This window comes from Mytilus californianus, unplaced genomic scaffold (assembly GCF_021869535.1).
Source record: "Mytilus californianus isolate M0D057914Y unplaced genomic scaffold, xbMytCali1.0.p SCAF_3, whole genome shotgun sequence".
Classification (NCBI taxonomy): domain Eukaryota; kingdom Metazoa; phylum Mollusca; class Bivalvia; order Mytilida; family Mytilidae; genus Mytilus; species Mytilus californianus.
Window position 1 is genome coordinate 130,477,858 of NW_026262679.1, and position 22,980 is coordinate 130,500,837.

The 22,980-nt window shown below is 32.1% G+C and overlaps 2 protein-coding genes across 2 annotated transcripts in view; both read left to right on the plus strand.

The window, feature by feature from the left end:
- Positions 1–22,980, plus strand: part of LOC127736234 (putative leucine-rich repeat-containing protein DDB_G0290503) — an 82,864-nt gene that overhangs the window by 36,007 nt on the left and 23,877 nt on the right. The window contains exons 13-22 of the mRNA XM_052246823.1: positions 3,603–3,760; positions 4,347–4,579; positions 5,521–5,679; positions 6,042–6,191; positions 7,971–8,117; positions 8,684–8,833; positions 9,222–9,368; positions 16,605–16,778; positions 17,771–17,850; positions 18,898–19,009. Coding sequence (XP_052102783.1) covers positions 3,603–3,760; positions 4,347–4,579; positions 5,521–5,679; positions 6,042–6,191; positions 7,971–8,117; positions 8,684–8,833; positions 9,222–9,368; positions 16,605–16,778; positions 17,771–17,850; positions 18,898–19,009 — 1,510 coding nt within the window. The remainder of the gene's footprint in view (positions 1–3,602; positions 3,761–4,346; positions 4,580–5,520; positions 5,680–6,041; positions 6,192–7,970; positions 8,118–8,683; positions 8,834–9,221; positions 9,369–16,604; positions 16,779–17,770; positions 17,851–18,897; positions 19,010–22,980) is intronic.
- Positions 10,550–12,622, plus strand: LOC127736233 (uncharacterized). The gene is made up of 2 exons (XM_052246822.1): positions 10,550–10,978; positions 11,556–12,622. The coding sequence occupies exons 1-2, from the start codon at positions 10,894–10,896 to the stop codon at positions 12,068–12,070; spliced, it is 600 nt and encodes a 199-aa protein (XP_052102782.1). The 5' UTR covers positions 10,550–10,893; the 3' UTR covers positions 12,071–12,622.

The following is a 22,980-nucleotide window of genomic DNA, read 5'->3' on the forward strand; positions in this document are numbered from 1 at the left end:
CGAAGTTCTCGAACACTATTTATATCCATATATTACCATGCAATATACATTCTAGGTTTACTTCATGTACATGTATTTACTTGTATAGCAAATAAAGTATCGGGGCTAGCAATAAAAAAAAAATAGGCGCTAATGAAAGAATCAAATCGGCGCAAATTAAAGATCGAAATCTTTTTTTAAATCGGCGTAAATCTCGTACGCCCGTGTAACTTTACACTGGTAAATTTATATGACTTACGCTTAGAATTTTTACTTAATATGTTATTTTCAAAACTGAGTTTTCAGAAGGTTAGGCCGATAAACAATACTTTCTAGAAGTTTCGATATACTGGCAACGTATGCATGTTGAGATTAACTTATTTCTTTAAGGTTCTCGTACAATAATGGTGATCTTGCAATGAAGTTAAATTTTATCTATACTGCTTAATTGACAAAATCTTATAGTAAAACTAAAAATGATAAAGGTTCATTGTCTTTTGTCATTTGTTTCATTTCAAATTGTCTCAAGGAGAAATCATAAAGATTTCGCCTGCTCTCACAGAAGCTTAAGGCAAAAAATATAAGAAAATAATATACTCAGTGAATGTGAATTAGAATAAAAAATTTACGGTTTTTAAAACTAAACTTGTTGTAAATTTAACTTATGACAAAGACAATTGCTTCAAGAATAAGATCCAACATAAAATTTCTCACTTTCAAAAAGCTACAATGACCGGAAAGATTGAAAACAAATTTCGATTTTCAATGCCGGCAATCTATACATACAACCTTGTCTTTGTTTTAATTTCCAAAATGAGCTATTTAGATTCATAATATTTCATCCTGTTTTGAGAAATACTTTATAGTTTTCAACGGGAAATTATTTCTTAGATTCTAAATCATTTTTTGAATTAAAAACTTATTTGTATTCTATATTTACTGTCTCGTTTATTCAAACCACGTGAGGTAGTAATAACGGGGATCGTATTTTATGATAGGTTAAATGGATGTAAAACGTTTTAGAATCAAAAATTTTAATTCATATATTATACCTATAATTTTAATTTTCTTGTATTTTAAATATTCAGAAATAATGAATCCACAAACTAGATGGAATAATTTGTATACGCTAGTCTTAGTCGGGACACATAATGTTATTAAGAAGTCCGTCCGTGCTAATGTCTGTCCGTCTGTCAACAGTAGCGAAAGAGTGCGCTAGGGCGAAGTTCTGAAATTGACGCGACAAAAAAAAACACACATCTTGACCTATAATGGTTTACTTTTATAAATTGTAACTTGGATGGAGAGTTGTCTCATTGGCACTCATACCACATCTTCCTATATCTAATATAGTCAAATAGTCTGTAAGTTAGCCATTTCATTTCTCTTTTTATTTTCAATGATTTTGCTAATGAGAGGGAGAGGACAAAAACAGACTTTCCTTTCTAAAGCGTCGTAAAAGGTTATTTCGAACAATTTTTCATTCCGACGGATGGTGTTTCTGAAGGTTAATTTTGTGCTGCAACAACATCATGAGATCTGATACTGATACATACATGTGATCTCTTGTATTACCGGATAATAAAGTAGGTGAATATAGTTGTTATTCTTGATTCTTGAAAATTTAAATGTGGGGTTTCAAACGTCCAATTTGCAATTTTTTTCAAACAGTGCGCCAGCAAGGAAAACTTGTACTATGACGTCAGATTCAATGTTCACAAGAAAGACAACTCTTTTCTTCAAAACGAACGAGAAAAAAACATGAAAATTAATCATAACTTTTTTGAAAGGTCGGTGACATATACATTTTTTTGCTTTATTTTGAAGAGTACACATGGCACTTTCCTTCTTGAATTTTTTATGAAAAAATCACTGGTAGATATTTTTTAATACTTGAAACGTTTTTCATTCTTGCGTTTTATTTTTGGCGGGAATGAAATAAATCATATTTTTTAAGATCAAAACAATAAGAGTCTTAAACTCTTGAACCTGTATTTGATAGACACATATCTACTGTTTCACTTGAAACAAGAATTATGCTTGTAAGTTTGATATAATGGGATTTTTTGAGAGTTTAAATAACAAGAAAATATCATGTTAATATTCGGGAAAACACGAAACTGAGGTTGCTATAGTGACAAAACTAAGTCGGTGACCCCCAATTTTTTTTATCATATTTTGTTCCTCAAATCATGAAATACCTTCACACCAAATTTTAAGGAAAAATCACTGGTAGAACTGAATAGGCTGTTTGGTCTTTAAGGAGTTATTGCCCTTTAAAAACAATTTTACACAATTTGTCCATCATGTTTGCTAACATTTAAAAATCTTCTCCTCTGAAACTACTGGGCCTAATACTACTAAACTTTAACTGAATGTTCCTTAGGGTAACAGTGACTCTTTTCACAAAAAAATCTTACGATTAAAATTGATCGTAAGTTATACTGAAATGTGTATGACTTACGAGTATTTTTACTCTTAAGAATTTTTGTGAAAAGAGCCGCTAGTTTATAAATTGTATCCGAAGTTTTGATCCATTAACAAACATGGCGGCCATGGCTAGAAATAGAACATAGGGGTCTCAAAATTTTATCTCAAAAACTATAGCAGTTAGAGCAAAAGTGACATGGAGTTGAAGTGATGAATAAGTCAAAATCATTCTGCTATGAAATTTTCAGACCAATTGTATGATTACTGTTCGAAATAGTTTATTTTTATGAAATTTTACTGTTTTTGGTTATTATCTTTAATATTATAATAAATAGAAAGAAAGTATAAATGGCAATAAATGTTCAGCTAAGTAATTTCTACAAATAAGTCAACATGATCAAAATAGTCAATTGACCCCTTAAGGAGTTATTGCCCTTAAAAAAAAAAAAATATTTTAATACATTTTTTTGTGAAAGTCTAATTACAAATATAAATTTATAACCTTTATAAGCTCAAGTGGCCCAAAGGGCCTCCTTCGTTGTCTGTCGTCTTCTTCTCTGAAACTTGTGGGCCAAATACTTAAAAACTTTAATTGAATGTTCCTTATGGTATCTTGTTTATAGATTGTATTAGGGGATTTGATCCATTCAAAAACATCTTGGCAGTTTCTAAAAATAGAAAATAGGGGTCAAATGAAGTTTTTGGCTTTCATCTAAATAACTAAAGCAATAAGAGCAAAACTGACATAAGTGAAAGTGTTAAACAGGTTTAGATCTACCTGTCAAGTAATCTTCAGACCAATAGAACAACTTATTGTTGGGTTACTGTCCAGAAATAGTTGATTTTTAGGCAATTTTACAGTTTTGGGTTATGTATTATCTTTAATATTATTATAGAAAGAGAGAAAGTGTAAATAACAAATTTGTTCAACAAAGTAAGATCTACAAATAAGTCAAATGCCTGAAACTGAAATTACAGGTGAGCGATATCAGGCTCTCATGAGCCTCTTGTTGGTTTAAAGCTTAGAAGAAACAGGTGTAATGAAGTGCTTGCCAAACAATTCCAATACCATTATATGCAAAGTAGAAATTAAATTTATGTCTAAGTCGCTATTCAGTTGTAAAATTTAGGGATTTATTTAAAACTTAGAAATTGTGATAAAAAATTAATGTCAGTATCGTTTTGCTTTACAGACAACTGACCAGTTTAGTAAAGGAGAGGCATGAGGCCTTTGCCAAATTGAAAACAGCAGAAGATTTGTTAGAGGCAACAAGAAGTGAAAATGAAATTTTGCGCAATAATTTACCAGCTCTTTCTGCTGGTTCTATGCAGTCTCTTCATGGAAAAGACAGTAAGTATTAAGATCATTAAACACTTTTACATTAGAACATCATTAAAAAAACTGACAAACATATCTTTTGTTTAAGATGTTTTGTTTACATAATAATTGTAGGTTCTAGGATCACCAACGACACTAGTTTCTAGGATCACCGACACTGCTTAAAAATAGATTGTATAGTTATATCATACTTTTGAATTCGTGATAAGTGGTTATTTGATTTCAACTAGTATTTATAGGAAATAAAAGATTCAGATTTAAAAGGAAATGTTTATGTCTATTTGAATTACCAAGAATTTCAAGAAATGACTGAACTGCTATTGGTGATTACGAATGTCTTGGTTCTCTGTCTGGAAGTTCACTATTTCTCTTTTCAGGGAAGAAAGCTGAAGTCCTGGACTGTGTTTGGATATATGCAGAAGGCGGTCTGTACTGTTTGGTACCTATAGTTTGACATTTTACTTCTCAAAATATCAAACCATGAGTAACCATAAGCTGCCTTGTGCGTATATTTAAACACATCCAATTTGTCTCATTCTTTTCATTTCAAGAAAAGTTAATTATATTCACATTTTGATCTTTTCCTTTTAATTTTCAGGTGAAAAACAAATTCAGCTAGTTCAGATCCAGGAATTAGAAGGTAAAGTCCAATCATTAACTAGGTCCAATCAAATGTCAGAAGGGGAGATAACTACATTAAAAGTTCAGATGGAGGCTAGAGAAAAAACACTGAGAGATGTGGAGAGTGAACTGGAACTAGCTAACAGTAAAATGGACCTTGGTAATGGAGATGAAAGAAAACAACAGAAAATTGATAAACTTACTGCACAGGTATGACATGTTTTACCTGAGACTAAACATCATAGTTCACTGGTGATAGGACAATGATCTTAACAGATTGGTGTCTTTTAAGTCCAAATCCTAATGGTTACTTACTTCTCTTTTGTGTTAATAACAATACATGCAACACAATATCAATACTTCGTACTTACCAAAAATGCTATGTCAGGTATATAATTAAAAATTAAGTTAAATGAAAAGTATGTAAACGATAGTTAATTCAGAAATTATTGCGAGGTTTGTATTAATGCGAATAATACTAGGTGAGTATCGCAATAATAAAAACTCGCATTTTGATAACTAAAACATAGATCTGTATGTAGATTTTTCTGAAATCGCAATAATTAAAATCGCATTCTTGTTCATTTTTGAAAGATCGCAATAATAAATGCACGCAATGATTTCTGAAATTACAATATCTTTTTATTATTGATTGCACATATTTTATTTAGTACAGTAACCTATGGTAGAAAAAGATCAGTGAAAAATATTTGTATGTCAGACCTAATCCAAATCTTATAGACATAGATACTTCAAATTTTGCACACTTAAGAAACATATTAAGGCCCTTCTCATTTCAGAAACGCATAAGCTCAGATAACCTACCAAAGGGGCCCAGTAAAGGGATATGCTATTGGTATATAACCAGGAATATTACATTATTGTCATTTTAGTGTAAACACAATAAATTTAAATATAGTAAGATACTGACAATTCATTATTAACTTTTACTTTCAATTTCATTTTAACTTTGTCAAACCAATAATTATGACGTTACTTCTTATCGCACCGCGGGTAAATTATCATGTTGTGATTGGTTAAACGACGTCACATGGTGACCCCCTATTGATTCGTAGGGGGTTAGTAATGAAACAGTCATTTTTAGTTTTTTTATTTTCTGGGGCAAGTTAATTCAACTTTCTTCTCTACAGGTGAACAGTAAACAGGCGGAGCTTGGACTAATGAATGACAAATACAATAGATTGTTAGCTGAAAACAGGTCATTAGAGATGGATTTAGATATTACAAAGTTAGATCTCACTTCCGTCAAAACTAAACAAAGACAAATTACAGGAATTGCCGACACTAAGGTAAAAAGTGAAGTTACTCGAACAATATTTTAGGAACACCAATGGTCTCTGGAAAACTATTAAAGACATGAGGAGAAATATGTATTTTATAAATGTTGAATCAATCAAAAAAGGAAGCTAAATTTTATATGAGTTTTGCAACAAAGCATTGGTTCTAGTAATACAAAAGACAGATGAAAAAAAAGGAAGGAAATTAAGTCAATGTGATTTTTATTTTTTCTAGGAAGCTTTTGTTTTCACTTTGAATCCATTCATAATTAAATTTTCCCCAACGAAGAACTGACATCAAGCAAACCAGAAGTTGATTATGAAAAAAATAATCAACTGTTTAGAGAAAGTACAATATTTTCCCTATATTTTAGATGTCATTCTCCGTGAAAGAAGAACTGGAGGATAAGAGCAGACAGATTGAGAAGATGACAGAAGAAATAGAGAAACTAGACAGTGCATTACAACAAACAAGACAAGATCTTTACCAGGAACAACTACAGTGTAATGATTTTGAGGGACAGGTATACCTTTTATTTCTTCTATTGTGTACTTATTATTTAAATGCTGGTCAACAACATTTGGAAAAATTGCAATGTCAGTGTGAATATACTATAGACGTCCATGTAATAGAAAAACAAAAGATATGGGGTATCCATCCATGACACAAAACAGTACGTGCACAGCAAAAAAACCACACAAAAAGCAAAGGAACAGTGCTTTTATTGCTGTTCTTCATCTCAAAGTTACAGTGAGGCCTTCAACACGGAGCAAAAAAATAAATAAATAAATAAAACCTCACCTCACTGCAAGATTAAGTTGACCCCTAGCACCGGCTTGAGCGGAATTCTTTGCAAAAATAATTTGGATATACTTTGTAAGATGTAACACCACCTAATTGGGCCTGGTCATAAAAGAACATACTGGAAAGTAGTACATATTTAAAACAAAATAGTTCCTACGCATAAGGGTAAATCTTAAACTATGTAGCATATATTTTAGTAATTAAGGTATCAGATGAAAGGTGAAGGACTGGTGATCCTTGTAGAGCACACAATTTTCTGATAATTTTGAATAATACAAAAATGTACGAGTATACATTTGCCAAAAAACAAGCATGCTACAAAAATGATTTAAATGACATTAGAATACCTGTAATTTTATATAATCTAAATAAGTTTAAGGTTAGGGGGAGGGTTGAGCACTCACAAACATAATTAACCCCGCCATATTCTTTATGTGCCTGTCCCAAGTCAGGAGTCTGTAGTTCATTGGTTGTCATTGGTTCATGTCTTTCATATTTGTTTTTTTTCGTAAATTGTTTGTTATGAATTAGGTCGTTAGTTTTCTCAATTGAATTGTTTCATATTTTTCATGTCGGGGCCTTTTATAGCCGACTATACGGTATGGGCTTTTCTCATTGTTGAAGGCCCTATGGTTGCCTATAATTGCTTACATCCACTTCATTTGAACTTTGGTGGATAGTTGTCTCATTGGCAATCATATCACATCTCCTTTTTTTTTATATTAAGTATAGAAATTAGCAATAATCTAGGACTTATGACTGCAAAAATTTTAAAATATTGAATCCTTTCCAAATTATTTATAGAATAATGTGAATTTTAGCATTAGCTATACAAAAATGCTTGTAGAAGTAAATGTTTAAGACATAGTGCACGACCTAAAGGGGAGTAAATCTGTTTGTCTTTCCACTCTACCTTCGTTATTGGGAACTGCTCCAGAACGGCTTGATAGAATTTTTCAGACAATCTTGCTCACATAAGCACTTTTGCACGAATTTCATTCCTTCATCTGAATGATTTTTGAGGTTAACTTTGGGATGACATGGACTTTGTCTACACACTGTAGTACCAATTTTGTATCCACAACTCCTCCTAAACCTTTTATTACAAACTAATGAAACTTTGTCTCAATGTTAACCTTGTAATGCTATTGTGCAACTCCTATTTTGTTTTTTATGATTCAAATTATTTTTGGGATTTCCTTTAGTAAATCATGGACTTTGTAAGGGGTGGAGGTAGAATTTCTTGAGCTTTACTCAAGTACCTCTACTTTAAATTATATTGGAAGGAAGAGTGAGTTGGTCATACCATGCCTTCTCCCTAACAATCCACAATATATAGGAATGATGCCTTCTCCTTAACAATCCACAATATATAGGAATGGAAATAAAACAAAGCAATAAGTCTACATATATAAAAGGAAATAGAGTATATATGTTTTGGGAATAACAGTACAGTTGTAATATATATGACTATAAAGTGTATGTATATATATCTCAGGTTGAAGGTATGCAGCAGGAATTTGAGGAGAGAGGTAGAATTATTGATGCGATCTCTGAAACAGAAAAGGAACAGTTGTCTCAATACAAAATCTTAAAGAGCACTCTGGACTCTGTACATGCAGATCTCAAGAAAAAGGAAGGACAGGTACTGAAATTCTTTATAGGACTAAGTGTGTAGAATTGATTTTGTTTATTTAAGATGTTTTTGAACTGCAGATGCTGAAATCTTGTCAATACCATCCTGTTTGCAATTTTGACATAATAAATTGAAAGATAATTGTAATAAATTCTTCTTTGGGGAAAATGATTGTTTAAAATATATGTTAATTGTTTTAAATGGTATTGTATGGATATCCATTTAATGAATCATTGTAAGGTCTACATGTCAGTCAGGCAGGGTTCATCTGACCTCTTTGTCATTTCATGGATCAGTGATCATGGTTAAGATATATTGGTCAAGTCAGTATTTCTGACAATATAAGTAATAGGTTAATTAAATTTGGTGTATGGAGGTGATATAGTTTATAAAGCTTTCCCTGAAAAGAGTTAATAGGGCTTGATAAGGGTTTCTGAGGGCAGCCAAATCAGAAAATCTCTCTTGACACAGAATCCCGAAAGGGATTAGGACAAAACCTTAAAGTTTTGGTTGGAAATTGTGACCTGTTATCTTTTTAATGACATTTTGTTGATATATATATATATATATTTCAGATTAAGATTCAAGAAGTTCAACTTAGTCAACAAACTGATAAAATACACCAGTTAGAGAGGAATTCACATAATGAAACTCCAGGAGGAGTTATGGTACCTGAAACTTTAGTAACAGAACTGGAGAGAGATAAGATCAAATCAGAGCTGCTGGTTAGTATATCTCTTCATCATCTAATAAAGTCATATTTTGTTGTAAACTGTTTACTCAATTTATTAGGTCATATTCCTGTAAGTTTGTGAATCACTGTCTTTTTACAGGTGAAATGTCTTTTTCTATGTTATCAGGTATCTTATATATCTGAAGTTAAGAATTAATATATTACAACTCTCCTAGATCAAGTACATTCAAACAGATGTCCTACCATGTTGAGAATGTATCAGTGTTGGAAGTACATGTATATAGTAAAATATCAAAAATACCAATTTCCAAGGAAAATTCAAAACGGAAAGACCCTTATCAAATGGCAAAATGAGAAGCTCAAACACATCAAAGTATGGAAAACAACTGTCATATATATTTGATTAAACATATTTTCAGGAGGCATATTCTAAATTAAAAACAACTGAAGAAGAAATGCAGGAAATGGCCTCAGAACTACAAAAACTACAGGAAGAAGTAACCAATCAGAAGGCAGATCTCTTACAGCTTTCTTCAGAGAAAGGAGAATTAGAACAACATCTCGAGGTATTTTTCACTTTTGTAAATGGATTAAGACACGGGTTATGTTCTTCTCATATATGTTATGATGGTATGATACTAAACCCCTAACGGGAAGGATTGTGCCTGATATTCATATGATGAAGACATAATCTTTCAATCAGTTTAATTGAAGTCTGGAGCTGGCATGTCAGTAAACTGCTAGTAGTCTGTTGTTATTTTTGTATTATTGTCATTTTGTTTATTTTCTTTGGTTACATCTTCTGACATCAGACTCGGACTTCTCTTGAACTGAATTTTAATGTGCGTATTGTTATGCGTTTACTTTTCTTCATTGGCTAGAGGTATAGGGGGAGGGTTGAGATCTCATAAACATGTTTAACCACGCCGCATTTTTGCGCCTGTCCCAAATCAGGAGCCTCTAGCCTTTGTTAGTCTTGTATTATTTTTAATTTTAGTTTCTTGTGTACAATTTGGAGTTTAGTATGGCGTTCATTATCAATGAACTAGTATATATATTTGTTTAGGGGCCAGCTGAAGGACCCCTCCGGGTGCGGGAATTTCCCGCTGCATTGACCTGTTGGTGACCTTCTGCTGTTGTCTGTTCTATGGTCGGGTTGTTGTCTCTTTGACACATTCCCCATTTCCATTCTCAATTTTATAAGATATTTATATGTGGGTTATATACTTTTTGTCAGATGAGAATTCATCATACAGTCAAAAAAGAAACCTGTATAAAAGGTAATTAACTAGACCATTGAAAACTGACCTTATAAGAGATGACCTTTCAATTGAGGTTCAAAATGCATAGATATTACTACATCAGAACAAGAGGGTGACCTGCAAAGACTGGTTTTTAAAGGCAGTGCTTTAATGCCTTTCAAGTTGCCGGGTTAATCCTTCCTTCCGCGATATCCAACTTATCTACGTGGGGGGTCATTAGACTCCAAGTAGATCCGGAAATGTTGAATTCTCTCCTCTTCTTATTGCGATATAAAATGTTTTTTGTTTCATTTCATTTACATTGGGAAATAGAGAAACAATCATTGTGTTTTGTTAGTTTTAAAAACTTTTGATATATTAATATTTTGCATTATAAGCAGTCAACCGATTGACAAACTAGATATTATTTGAATTCCGTGTGGAAAGAGCTCGGGTTAATTTCGAGTGTTATCTGCAATCTAGATGTTTATAAATCATTTCAATCGTTGATATAATAATTAAAGGTCGACTGAACATGAATTATATTATACAATTTAAAGCGCATTTCTGTTTATGCACGTGAACCCGTCTAACGTTATTTTCGCAGTTATATAAAGTAGCAAATTATCGTTCCTGAATAGGTGGCGCCGTGGTAGCGGATCCTGTTCCTCTTCTTCCGGTTTCTGCACTGTGCAACTATTTCAGTTATATTTTCAATTAACGATGCCAAGTACTTGTTGTTGTGTACCTGGATGTCATTTAAGAGGAGGACATGCATTTCCAAATGACTTAAAAAGAAGGAAAAGTTGGATCAACGCCATGGCCCATACGCAGATTGGACGAGAACACGATGATATCGTGGAGTCCATCTCAATCAGCTGTTGTTTGCAAGGCACGTTTTACTGAAAAAGACTACGTGCAGGAAACTATTCATGGTAAAACTCTATTTTCTTTGTGAAATATATAGTTATATATGTAATCGCCATGCGAATAAACCAAAGTCTGTTTACAACCGCAATTATCGTTTTAGAATAAAAGGGGGTGGGTAATTCAAGACGTCATAATTTTTTGGATTACGATTCAATGTGATCTGTTTGAGATTTTTTGGTGATTGCTACAATTATAATGATTTCTTACAAGAGGTATATCATACTGAGAATTATTTTAGCAGTAATTATGCTAATGTAGTAATGACATAATTAAGCTATGCCTCATAGACTTTCTTGAAAAATATCAATGACAATGTTAACAGGAACAAAACAATGACATGCTGTCATCTATATTATAGTTATTTAGGTACAAACAATGTACGTTTGTTGCATAAGTCTCTCATTGTTTGTCCTTTGGATTTACATACTGTAACATACATTGAATCAGGCAAACATAGTTTTATCCAGATTGTAATGAATAAATCTACATGTAGTTAATATTTCGCCTTGTAGTACAAAGTATACATTGCTAATGGAAGTTCATTTAATTATAAAAAAACTAATGTTTTATAACCTTTTTCAGGGCGCAAACCCACCATACAGAGACTTAAGTCTACTGCAATTCCCAGCCTATTTTCCTGGACCAAGCAAGAGACTGAATCGTCTGCAAAAAGAAAAATCAGGGCAGTTTCCTGTGAAAACAAAAGAACTAAACTTGATGAATATTGTAGTAGAAATCTAGAGGAAAGTTTTGATTGTAAAGTTGGTTTTCCTGAAGAAGTCATTCATACTGCAGAAAGGATTTATGACTGTCCACCACCAACTGCCAAGCTAATGTTGAGCTTCACAGATGGAATTACGCAAACACCATCAATGCCTATGTTTTTAACAGAGAATTTTGAAATGAAGACACGTGACACAGCCATGCATTTTTATACGGGTTTAGAGTTGTATACTAAATTTTTATTTGTTTTGACCACACTTGGTCCAGCAGCACATTGTTTGAGATACATATATTTTCAAATTGATAGGGTGTCAGTTGAAAATCAGTTTTTTTATGACTTTGATGAAATTGAGGCATCATATAACCAACTTTGAACTGTCTAGATTCTAGATTGAATCTAGTGTTAAGAATATTGTGTATACATGGATTGTTTTTATGTCTAAACAGTGGTGTGAGGCTAACACTTGGCCATCTAGTGGTTTAGTCAGGTATTTTTCACCATCCAACTTCAAATTAAAGTTTCCTACGACTTGGATTATTATTGACAGCACAGAATATCCCGTGATAAAACCTAAAGCTCCTAGAGCTCAGGCAACCTTTTCATCAAATAAAAACAGAAACGCTGAAATTTCTTGAATGTTCGACACCTGGTGGTTTAGTCAACTATGTCTCTATGTCACATAGAGCGAATTATTGGACTTGGCAAAACATACAAAATTCTAATAAATCCTATGAATGGAACTGAAACAAAACTTTCATCTGAAATAACATTTAGTTGTTTTATGTTGTGTAATTTTAGAACTTGTATTGTGCCAAAGGATGCATGAATAAAAGTGACGCAATGAATTTTGTTCTGATATATACATGTATATATTTACAATTACATGCACATGTAAATTGTAATGCATATAAAAATAAGGAGATGTGGTATGATATTCAGTGAGTTTATCAAACTAAAGTGCATAAGAAATGGGTTTAAGCAGTTACAGGTGTTACTGTCACCGTTCAATCTCCAACAATGAGAAAAACTCGTACCCTGTAAAAAATTTCAGAGATCTTACAACTAAGTTTTGTTGTCTCACCTTGACTTTGGTGAATTTTTTATATCTGTTGATGTAAATATAAAAAAGAAGATGTGGTATGATTGCCAATGAGACAACTCTCCACACATGCACAAGAGACCAAATGACACAGAAATTAACAGCTATAGGTCACAGTACGGCCTTCAACAATGAGCAAAGCCCATACCGCACAGTCAGCTATAAAAGGCCCAGAAATGACAATGTAAAACAATTCAAACAAGAAAACTAACGGCCTATTTTATGTAAAAAAATGAACAAATATAACAAATATGCAACACATAAACAAACGACAACCACTGAATTACACTTTTATATGCTCCTGACTTGGGACAGGCACATACATGTACATACAGAATGTGGCGGGCTTAAACATGTTAGCGGGATCCCAACCCTCCCCCTAACCTGGGACAGTGGTGTAACAGTACAATATAAGAAAGAACTATAAAAATCAGTTGAAAGAGGCTAAACTCATCAGATGGATAAATACAAATACAAGTGGACATGGTCGGGTAGTTGTACATCCAAACAACAAAAAGACACTAAGTACAAATCTGAGAGTACTCGCAGTTACTGACAGCTAGTTCAAAGCCACTAACAACTGATAAAAAAATCTTGCATCTAAGACTAAATTATCAATCCATAAGCTCCCTTTAGAATTTTATAAATTTTAGATTTTACATTTCTGAGTTATGGGGTTTTATTCATTAAAAAAGGGGGGATTTTCCAGTTTTTGGACAACAACTCAAAAATGCTTTAGGCAGTTCACATGAAACTTTGGTGAATTATTTATAGCTATTGATATAATCTCCCTATTGATTTTCATAAATTTCAAATATGACATTGAGAAGAAATTGAACTTTATTTGTTTATAGTCTGGCAACAGATTTATTAAGTATTGCACAACAGCACAGTGTATTGCACAACAGCAAGAAATCTTTAATTGAATATAAATTCAATTCATATAACCGATTTCAAGTTCATTGACAACATTTATTCAGAAACTATAATATGTCAAATATTTAATTACAATCCAAATTCAGACCTGTATCAAGCTTGAATATTGTGTCCATTTTTGCCCCAGCTGTTCAGGGTAGTACCTCTGCGGGTGTATCCAGCTGCGCTCAGCGAATCAGTTTATTTCTCAATTAAAAACTCCTTTTTATACGACCGCAAAAAAATTTTTGTGGTCGTATATTGGTATGACGTTGGCGTCGTCCGGCGTCGTCGTCTGAAGACACATTAGTTTTCGCACTCTAACTTTAGTTTAAGTGAATGGATCTCAATGAAATTTTAAATTTAGGTTCAATACCACAAAAGAAAAAGTGGGGATTGATTTTGGGGGTTATTGTACCAACAGTTTAGGAATTAGGGGCCAAAAAGGGGCCAAAAATAAGCATTTTTGTAACTTCCAGATATAACTTGTGTGTAAGTGTATGGATCTCTCTGACATTGTACCACAAGGTTCCATATCACAAAGGGAATGCTGGGATTGATTTTTGGGGGTAATTGCCTCCAAATTTTAGGAATTAGGGGCAAAAAACAAGCATTTTTCTAGTTTCATGACAATAACTTGTGTGCAAGTCTATGGATCTCTCTGACATTGTATCACAAGGTTCCATATCACAAAGGGAATGCTGGGATTGAATTTGGGGGTAATTGCCTCCAAATTTTAGGAATTAGGGGCAAAAAACAAGCATTTTTTTTAGTTTCATGGCAATAACTTGTGTGTAAGTGTATGGATCTTTATGAAATTGTACTACAAGGTTCCATATCACAAAGGGAAAGCTGGAATTGAGTTTGGGGGTAATTGCCCAAAAAGTTTAGGAATAAGGGGCCAAAAATAAGCATTTTTCTAGTTTCCAGACAATAACTTGTGTTCAAGTGTATGGATCTCTCTGAAATTGTACTGCAAGGTACCATACCACAAAGGGAATGCTGGGATTGATTTTGGGGGTAATTGCTTCCAAATTTTAGGAATTAGGGGCAAAAAAGAAGCATTTTCCTAGTTTCATGACAATAACTTGTGTGTAAGTCTATGGATCTCTCTGACATTGTATCACATGGTTCCATATCACAAAGGGAATGCTCGGATTGATTTTGGGGGTAATTGCCTCCAAATTTTAGGAATTAGGGGCCAAAAAGGGGCAAAAAACAAGCATTTTTCTAGTTTCATGGCAATAACTTGTGTGTAAGTGTATGGATCTTTATGAAATTGTACTACAAGGTTCCATATCACAAAGGGAAAGCTGGGTTTGAGTTTGGGGGTAATTGCCCTAAACGTTTAGGAATTTGGGGCCAAAAAACAAGCATTTTTCTAGTTTCCAGACAATAACATGTGTTCAAGTGTATGGATCTCTCTGAAATTGTACTGCAAGGTACCATACCACAAAGGGAAGGCTGGGATTGAGTTTTGGGGTGATGAATCATAAGGGGGTTCAAAAAATTTGGGGGGGGGGATTCTTTTTCCATTTTTTTCTTTAAAATTTTCCATTTTAAATTGGTTATTTCTGATTTATATATAAAAGCAAATAATAATGATATGGTTTGAATAGGTAAATTAAATTTTTTTAAGTATCTTAGACCACTTTCATTCTGTGTCAGAAACCAATGCTGTGTCAAATATTTAATTACAATCCAAATTCAGTGCTGAATCAAGCTTGAATGTTGTGTTCATACTTGCCCCAACTGTTCAGGGTTCGACCTCTGTGGTCGTATCAAGCTGCGCCCCAGCGGAGCATTTTATTTCATTCATAAATTACTTTATGCTTGGAAATATAATTTTGCTTGGAGTTGAAAGAGTTGACATGTTGCAATGTACATTTACTCTACATAGTTCTATGGTACCAAATCAAAAGTTTATATAAAGAAAGAAGTCAAAGGTTTCCCATCATAGTTTAGTTACATACATTTTTTTTGTACCTGAGGTCGTTGAATATAGATCATTATATAAATAAGGAGATGTGTTATGATTGCCAATGAAAAAACTAAGGATTTTCTTATCCAAGGAATAGATTACCTTAGCCGTATTTGGCACAACTTTTTGGAATTTTGGGTCCTCAATGCTCTTCAACTTTGTACTTGTTTGGCTTTGTAACTATTTTGATCTGAACGTCACTGATGAGTCTTATGTAGACGAAACACACGTCTGGCGTATTAAATTATAATCCTGGTACCTTTGATAACTAATTTGACTATAAACATAGATAAAAAAGGTACAAACTGGACATAATGCACTAGTTCATAAACAAGTGAGAACAATCGCCTTCATATAGTGCTCAGAATATGACATTCATAAAACTTATTCAATATCTAAATCTTAAATACTGAAAGCCACCTCTGATAAGTACACTGTACTATGCAAGATAATGATATAACTGGACTTAAAATACACACAACCTGTAATTAACTGCCTTTGCAGCGCTTTAGTGCTTTGATTGCTTAGTAGAGATGACCTTTATAGGAGGCTTGAATTTACTCTGCATTCTCAAGATACTTTTATATATATAAAATTAGGTTAAAAAAAGCATTAAATTTGTATATGCCTGTCTTCCAAAGGACATAAACTATCTACCCCGTACCATCTATCTGTTTACAAAGTCAGTCAAACAAAATTAAAGTTAATTTGCTTTGAAATTTTTTCCTAAAATTTAAAAGCAGTGTGAAAATTGATTGAAGAAAGAAAATATGCAATATTTCATGCATATGTTCCAGACAAGACATTTTATGAAAATAGTTTTCATTGACTTATCCAGAAATTTGAGAAAAACAAAATAATCAAATTTAGCTTTGAGATTTAAAATAGCATCCTAACTTTGTATTTGACCAGGAGATAGCAGAAGAACATGATGCCTTGATACAAGAGAAAGCTCAGTCTGAAGAAGACATTGTAAAACTAGAAAACAAACTACAAGAGCTGGTTGAAACCTTGGAGAATGAGGCCAGAAAACAGCTTGGTAATTTTGGAAACCAGTATGATGATGTACCAGCAGAGTTTAGCCAGGTTAGAACTACAATATACATGTACTATCATATTTTAGCCCTTAATGTGCAGAAAATAACTGTTTTTAATTTAATTAATCATGCCTTCAATAAGGGAAGTGCTCTGGTCTTTGATAGTATTCTTTATGACGATGAACTGCAAAAAAATCAGCGCTGTTTCTCCAAAAGCTAGATGAATATTCAGTATTCCTTAGATTCTACACAACCATTTTTTTTTTTGCCAAAAGACAATAACAAAATGGTTGCTTATGTAGATTTTCTCAAATTATGTTTTATAGATTCCATCTAGGAATCCAACTTTCAAACTTCCGATGCTTAAGATCTTGATGAAATCATCTGTGGGAGTGTTATTCCTGAAATTGAAATTTCTGATTGATCAATGATGCAAAATTAAAATAGATATATAACACTTTGATTCTGATGCTTTAATGTGTGGGTTCCCCTTTAATTTTTTTTTTTTGGGGGGTCAAAGTGCTGTATTAAACACTCAGCTTAAAAAAAAAGAATTAGATTATTATTGTTTCAATGAATTATCGTGATTTCCCATTGAAGTAAAAACCGATAATTTCACATGTGAAATAAATCTGATAATTTCACTTTTCTGATGTCATACAACAATAGGTCTTGTCAAGACGTTGTCAATGACTCTGCATCAAAAAAATTGAGAATGCAAAAAAAAAGATACAGTTCCTTTCATTTCTGATTTGATTCCCATTAAGAAGTTCATAGTCAATGTAATAAAAAGAAGAACTAATGCAAGAATTAAAATATCTGAAAATATTCAACTCATGAATGAACAGCAATGATGAATAACTCATGTGCTATGCATATTCAGGAAATAATGTATTGTTTGATTACTCTGTGACTATTTTGCTATATTTGAATTCTTGGATTAGTTATTATATTCCAACCAAAGATTTGCAACCTATAAGAATTCATAGACACAAGAAGAGACATATTATACACCTACATTGTTCATTTCTCTTGTTGTAGATGGCTGAAGAACTGGGAACTCTCAGGTCATTACTGGAATCTAAGGATAAAGAGTTAGAAATGTTCCAAACCAAGGCAAGGTATGGTAGTAATTGTTTTCAGGTCCAGAAAATGTCTTATTACTACAGATTCATTATAATACGCCCGTTTACGGGACGTACTATGGTATACTGTTGTCTGTCGTCAACATGTCAGACAATAACCTGAAAACACTTTAGCCAATTTTCATTAAAAACTGTGGTGAAATGTTTATATCTATTGATGTAAGCTCCCTTTCGATTTTTATAAATTTTAGATTTTTCGTTTTGGAGTACTTGGATATCATTTATAAAAAAAAGGGGGGATTTTCCAGTTTTTGGACAATAACTCAAAATTACTTTAAGCAGTTTTCATGAAACTTTGGTGAATGGTTTATATCTATTAAAATAAGCTCCCTTTAATTTTTTTTATTAATTTCTCATATGACATTAAGGAGGTATGGAACTTTATTCGTTGAAAAAGCGACGGGCTTATCATGCACTCATGGCACAGCTCTTTATTATTCTTGGGATAACAATTTTGTTGGAAAAGGGTTGCCAAGTTCAACAAAGTATAAATTTTCTATAGGCTTGTATGCAGAAGGGCAAAAACCATGAAATCTAATATCCACGAAAATGCAATCTTTCCTCTATCCACTGAAATTGGTAATAACAAAAATAAATGAATCCACAGTAACTGGACCACCTATTACAATTGCAAAAATTATACTTTTAGATATAAATCTATGAATGGGTAGTTTTATTATTCATGTTTTTCAACATTCAGATTCATGGTTGGCTGATTAATTGTAGAATAAATATCTATGTCAAAAAAACTTTCAAAAACTGTTGATTGTATCTGACATTAATTATGCCCAATGCAGTTCATTAGTGATGTTATTTACAATGTGTAGAAAAAATATAAACTGACCTTCATATTGATGGCAGGTAATGTAACTGAATGCCGTAAATTTAATGTAAATGTTTAATGTCAAATCTTGATCCATAAAGTCGAAAACACACTTGCAAATAGTTTTTCATAAATCACTAGATTAGAATCAACCCTGACCAATATCTGTTCAAATATTTTCTTCATATATTTGTTCATAGTCGTCAACAAATGGATCTGGAGTTTTTACAGAGAAGAATAGAACTACTGCACAGTGATAATCAAAGTAATAGAGAAGACATCGCTCGTATGACTAATCAACTCATTCTTAAGGTATACTATATCATTTAGACATGCTCGTATGACTCATCAACTCATTCTTAAGGTATATTATATCATTTAGACATCGCTTGTATGACTCATCAACTCATTCTTAAGGTATATTATATCATTTAGACATCGCTCGTATGACTCATCAACTCATTCTTAAGGTATATTATATCATATAGACATCGCTCGTATGACTCATCAACTCATTCTTAAGGTATATTATATCATTTAGACATCGCTCGTATGACTAATCAACTCATTCTTAAGGTATATTATATCATATAGACATCGCTCGTATGACTAATCAACTCATTCTTAAGGTATATTATATCATTTAGACATCGCTCGTATGACTAATCAACTCATTCTTAAGGTATATTATATCATTTAGACATCACTCGTATGACTAATCAACTCATTCTTAAGGTATATTATATCATATAGACTTCGCTCGTATGACTAATCAACTCATTCTTAAGTTATATTATATCATTTAGACATCGCTCGTATGACTAATCAACTCATTCTTAAGGTATATTAATATATAATTTACAATAGTGCCTGATCATTTCAATCAACTTTTATCTATATCTTATTGGATATACAGGTTAACCTCTAACTATTGATCTATATCTTATTGGATATACAGGTTAACCTCTAACTATTGATCTATATCTTAATACAGGTTAACCTCTAACTATTGATCTATATCTTATTGGATATACAGGTTAACCTCTAACTATTGATCTATATCTTAATACAGGTTAACCTCTAACTATTGATCTATATCTTATTGGATATACAGGTTAACCTCTAACTATTGATCTATATCTTATTACAGGTTAACCTCTAACTATTGATCTATATCTTATTGGACATACAGGTTAACCTCTAACTATTGATCTATATCTTATTACAGGTTAACCTCTAACTATTGATCTATATCGTATTGGATATACAGGTTAACCTCTAACTTTGATCTATATCTTATTGGATATACAGGTTAACCTCTAACTATTGATCTATATCTTATTGGATATACAGGTTAACCTCTAACTATTGATATATATCTTATTACAGGTTAACCTCTAACTATTGATCTATATCTAATTGGATATACAGGTTAACCTCTAACTATTGATCTATATCTTATTACAGGTTAACCTCTAACTATTGATCTATATCGTATTGGATATACAGGTTAACCTCTAACTATTGATCTATATCTTGTTGGATATACAGGTTAACCTCTAACTTTGATCTATATCTTATTGGATATACAGGTTAACCTCTAACTATTGATCTATATCGTATTGGATATACAGGTTAACCTCTAACTATTGATCTATATCTTATTGGATATACAGGTTAACCTCTAACTATTGATCTATATCTTAATACAGGTTAACCTCTAACTATTGATCTATATCTTATTGGATATACAGGTTAACCTCTAACTATTGATCTATATCTTAATACAGGTTAACCTCTAACTATTGATCTATATCTTATTGGATATACAGGTTAACCTCTAACTATTGATCTATATCTTATTACAGGTTAACCTCTAACTATTGATCTATATCTAATTGGATATACAGGTTAACCTCTAACTATTGATCTATATCTTATTACAGGTTAACCTCTAACTATTGATCTATATCGTATTGGATATACAGGTTAACCTCTAACTATTGATCTATATCTTGTTGGATATACAGGTTAACCTCTAACTTTGATCTATATCTTATTGGATATACAGGTTAACCTCTAACTATTGATCTATATCGTATTGGATATACAGGTTAACCTCTAACTATTGATCTATATCTTATTGGATATACAGGTTAACCTCTAACTATTGATCTATATCTTATTGGATATACAGGTTGACCTCTAACTATTGATCTATATCTTATTACAGGTTAACCTCTAACTATTGATCTATATCTTATTGGATATACAGGTTAACCTCTAACTATTGATCTATATCTTATTGGATATACAGGTTAACCTCTAACTATTGATCTATATCGTATTGGATATACAGGTTAACCTCTAACTTTGATCTATATCTTATTGGATATACAGGTTAACCTCTAGCTATTGATCTATATCTTAATGGATATACAGGTTAACCTCTAACTATTGATCTATATCTTATTGGATATACTGGTTAACCTCTAACTTTGATCTATATCTTATTGGATATACAGGTTAACCTCTAACTATTGATCTATATCTTATTACAGGTTAACCTCTAACTATTGATCTATATCTTATTGGATATACAGATTAACCTCTAACTATTGATCTATATCGTATTGGATATACAGGTTAACCTCTAACTATTGATCTATATCGTATTGGATATACAGGTTAACCTCTAACTATTGATCTATATCGTATTGGATATACAGGTTAACCTCTAACTATTGATCTTTATCGTATTGGATATACAGGTTAACCTCTAACTTTGATCCATATTTTATTGGATATACAGGTTAACCTCTAGCTATTGATCTATATCTTATTGGATATACAGGTTAACCTCTAACTATTGATCTATATCTTATTGGATATACAGGTTAACCTCTAACTATTGATCTATATCTTGTTGGATATACAGGTTAACCTCTAACTATTGATCTATATCTTATCGGATATACAGGTTAACCTCTAACTTTGATCTATATCTTATTGGATATACAGGTTAACCTCTAGCTATTGATCTATATCTTATTGGATATACAGGTTAACCTCTAACTGTTGATCTATATCTTATTACAGGTTAACCTCTAACTATTGATCTATATCTTATTGGATATACAGGTTAACCTCTAACTATTGATCTATATCTTATTGGATATACAGGTTAACCTCTAACTGTTGATCTATATCTTATTGGATATACAGGTTAACCTCTAACTATTGATATATATCTTATTACAGGTTAACCTCTAACTATTGATCTATATCTTATTGGACATACAGGTTAACCTCTAACTATTGATCTATATCTTATTACAGGTTAACCTCTAACTATTGATCTATATCGTATTGGATATACAGGTTAACCTCTAACTTTGATCTATATCTTATTGGATATACAGGTTAACCTCTAACTATTGATCTATATCTTATTGGATATACAGGTTAACCTCTAACTATTGATATATATCTTATTACAGGTTAACCTCTAACTATTGATCTATATCTAATTGGATATACAGGTTAACCTCTAACTATTGATCTATATCTTATTACAGGTTAACCTCTAACTATTGATCTATATCGTATTGGATATACAGGTTAACCTCTAACTATTGATCTATATCTTGTTGGATATACAGGTTAACCTCTAACTTTGATCTATATCTTATTGGATATACAGGTTAACCTCTAACTATTGATCTATATCTTATTGGATATACAGGTTAACCTCTAACTATTGATCTATATCTTATTGGATATACAGGTTAACCTCTAACTATTGATCTATATCTTATTGGATATACAGGCTGACCTCTAACTATTGATCTATATCTTATTACAGGTTAACCTCTAACTATTGATCTATATCTTATTGGATATACAGGTTAACCTCTAACTATTGATCTATATCTTATTGGATATACAGGTTAACCTCTAACTATTGATCTATATCGTATTGGATATACAGGTTAACCTCTAACTTTGATCTATATCTTATTGGATATACAGGTTAACCTCTAGCTATTGATCTATATCTTATTGGATATACAGGTTAACCTCTAACTATTGATCTATATCTTATTGGATATACTGGTTAACCTCTAACTTTGATCTATATCTTATTGGATATACAGGTTAACCTCTAACTATTGATCTATATCTTATTACAGGTTAACCTCTAACTATTGATCTATATCTTATTGGATATACAGGTTAACCTCTAACTATTGATCTATATCATATTGGATATACAGGTTAAC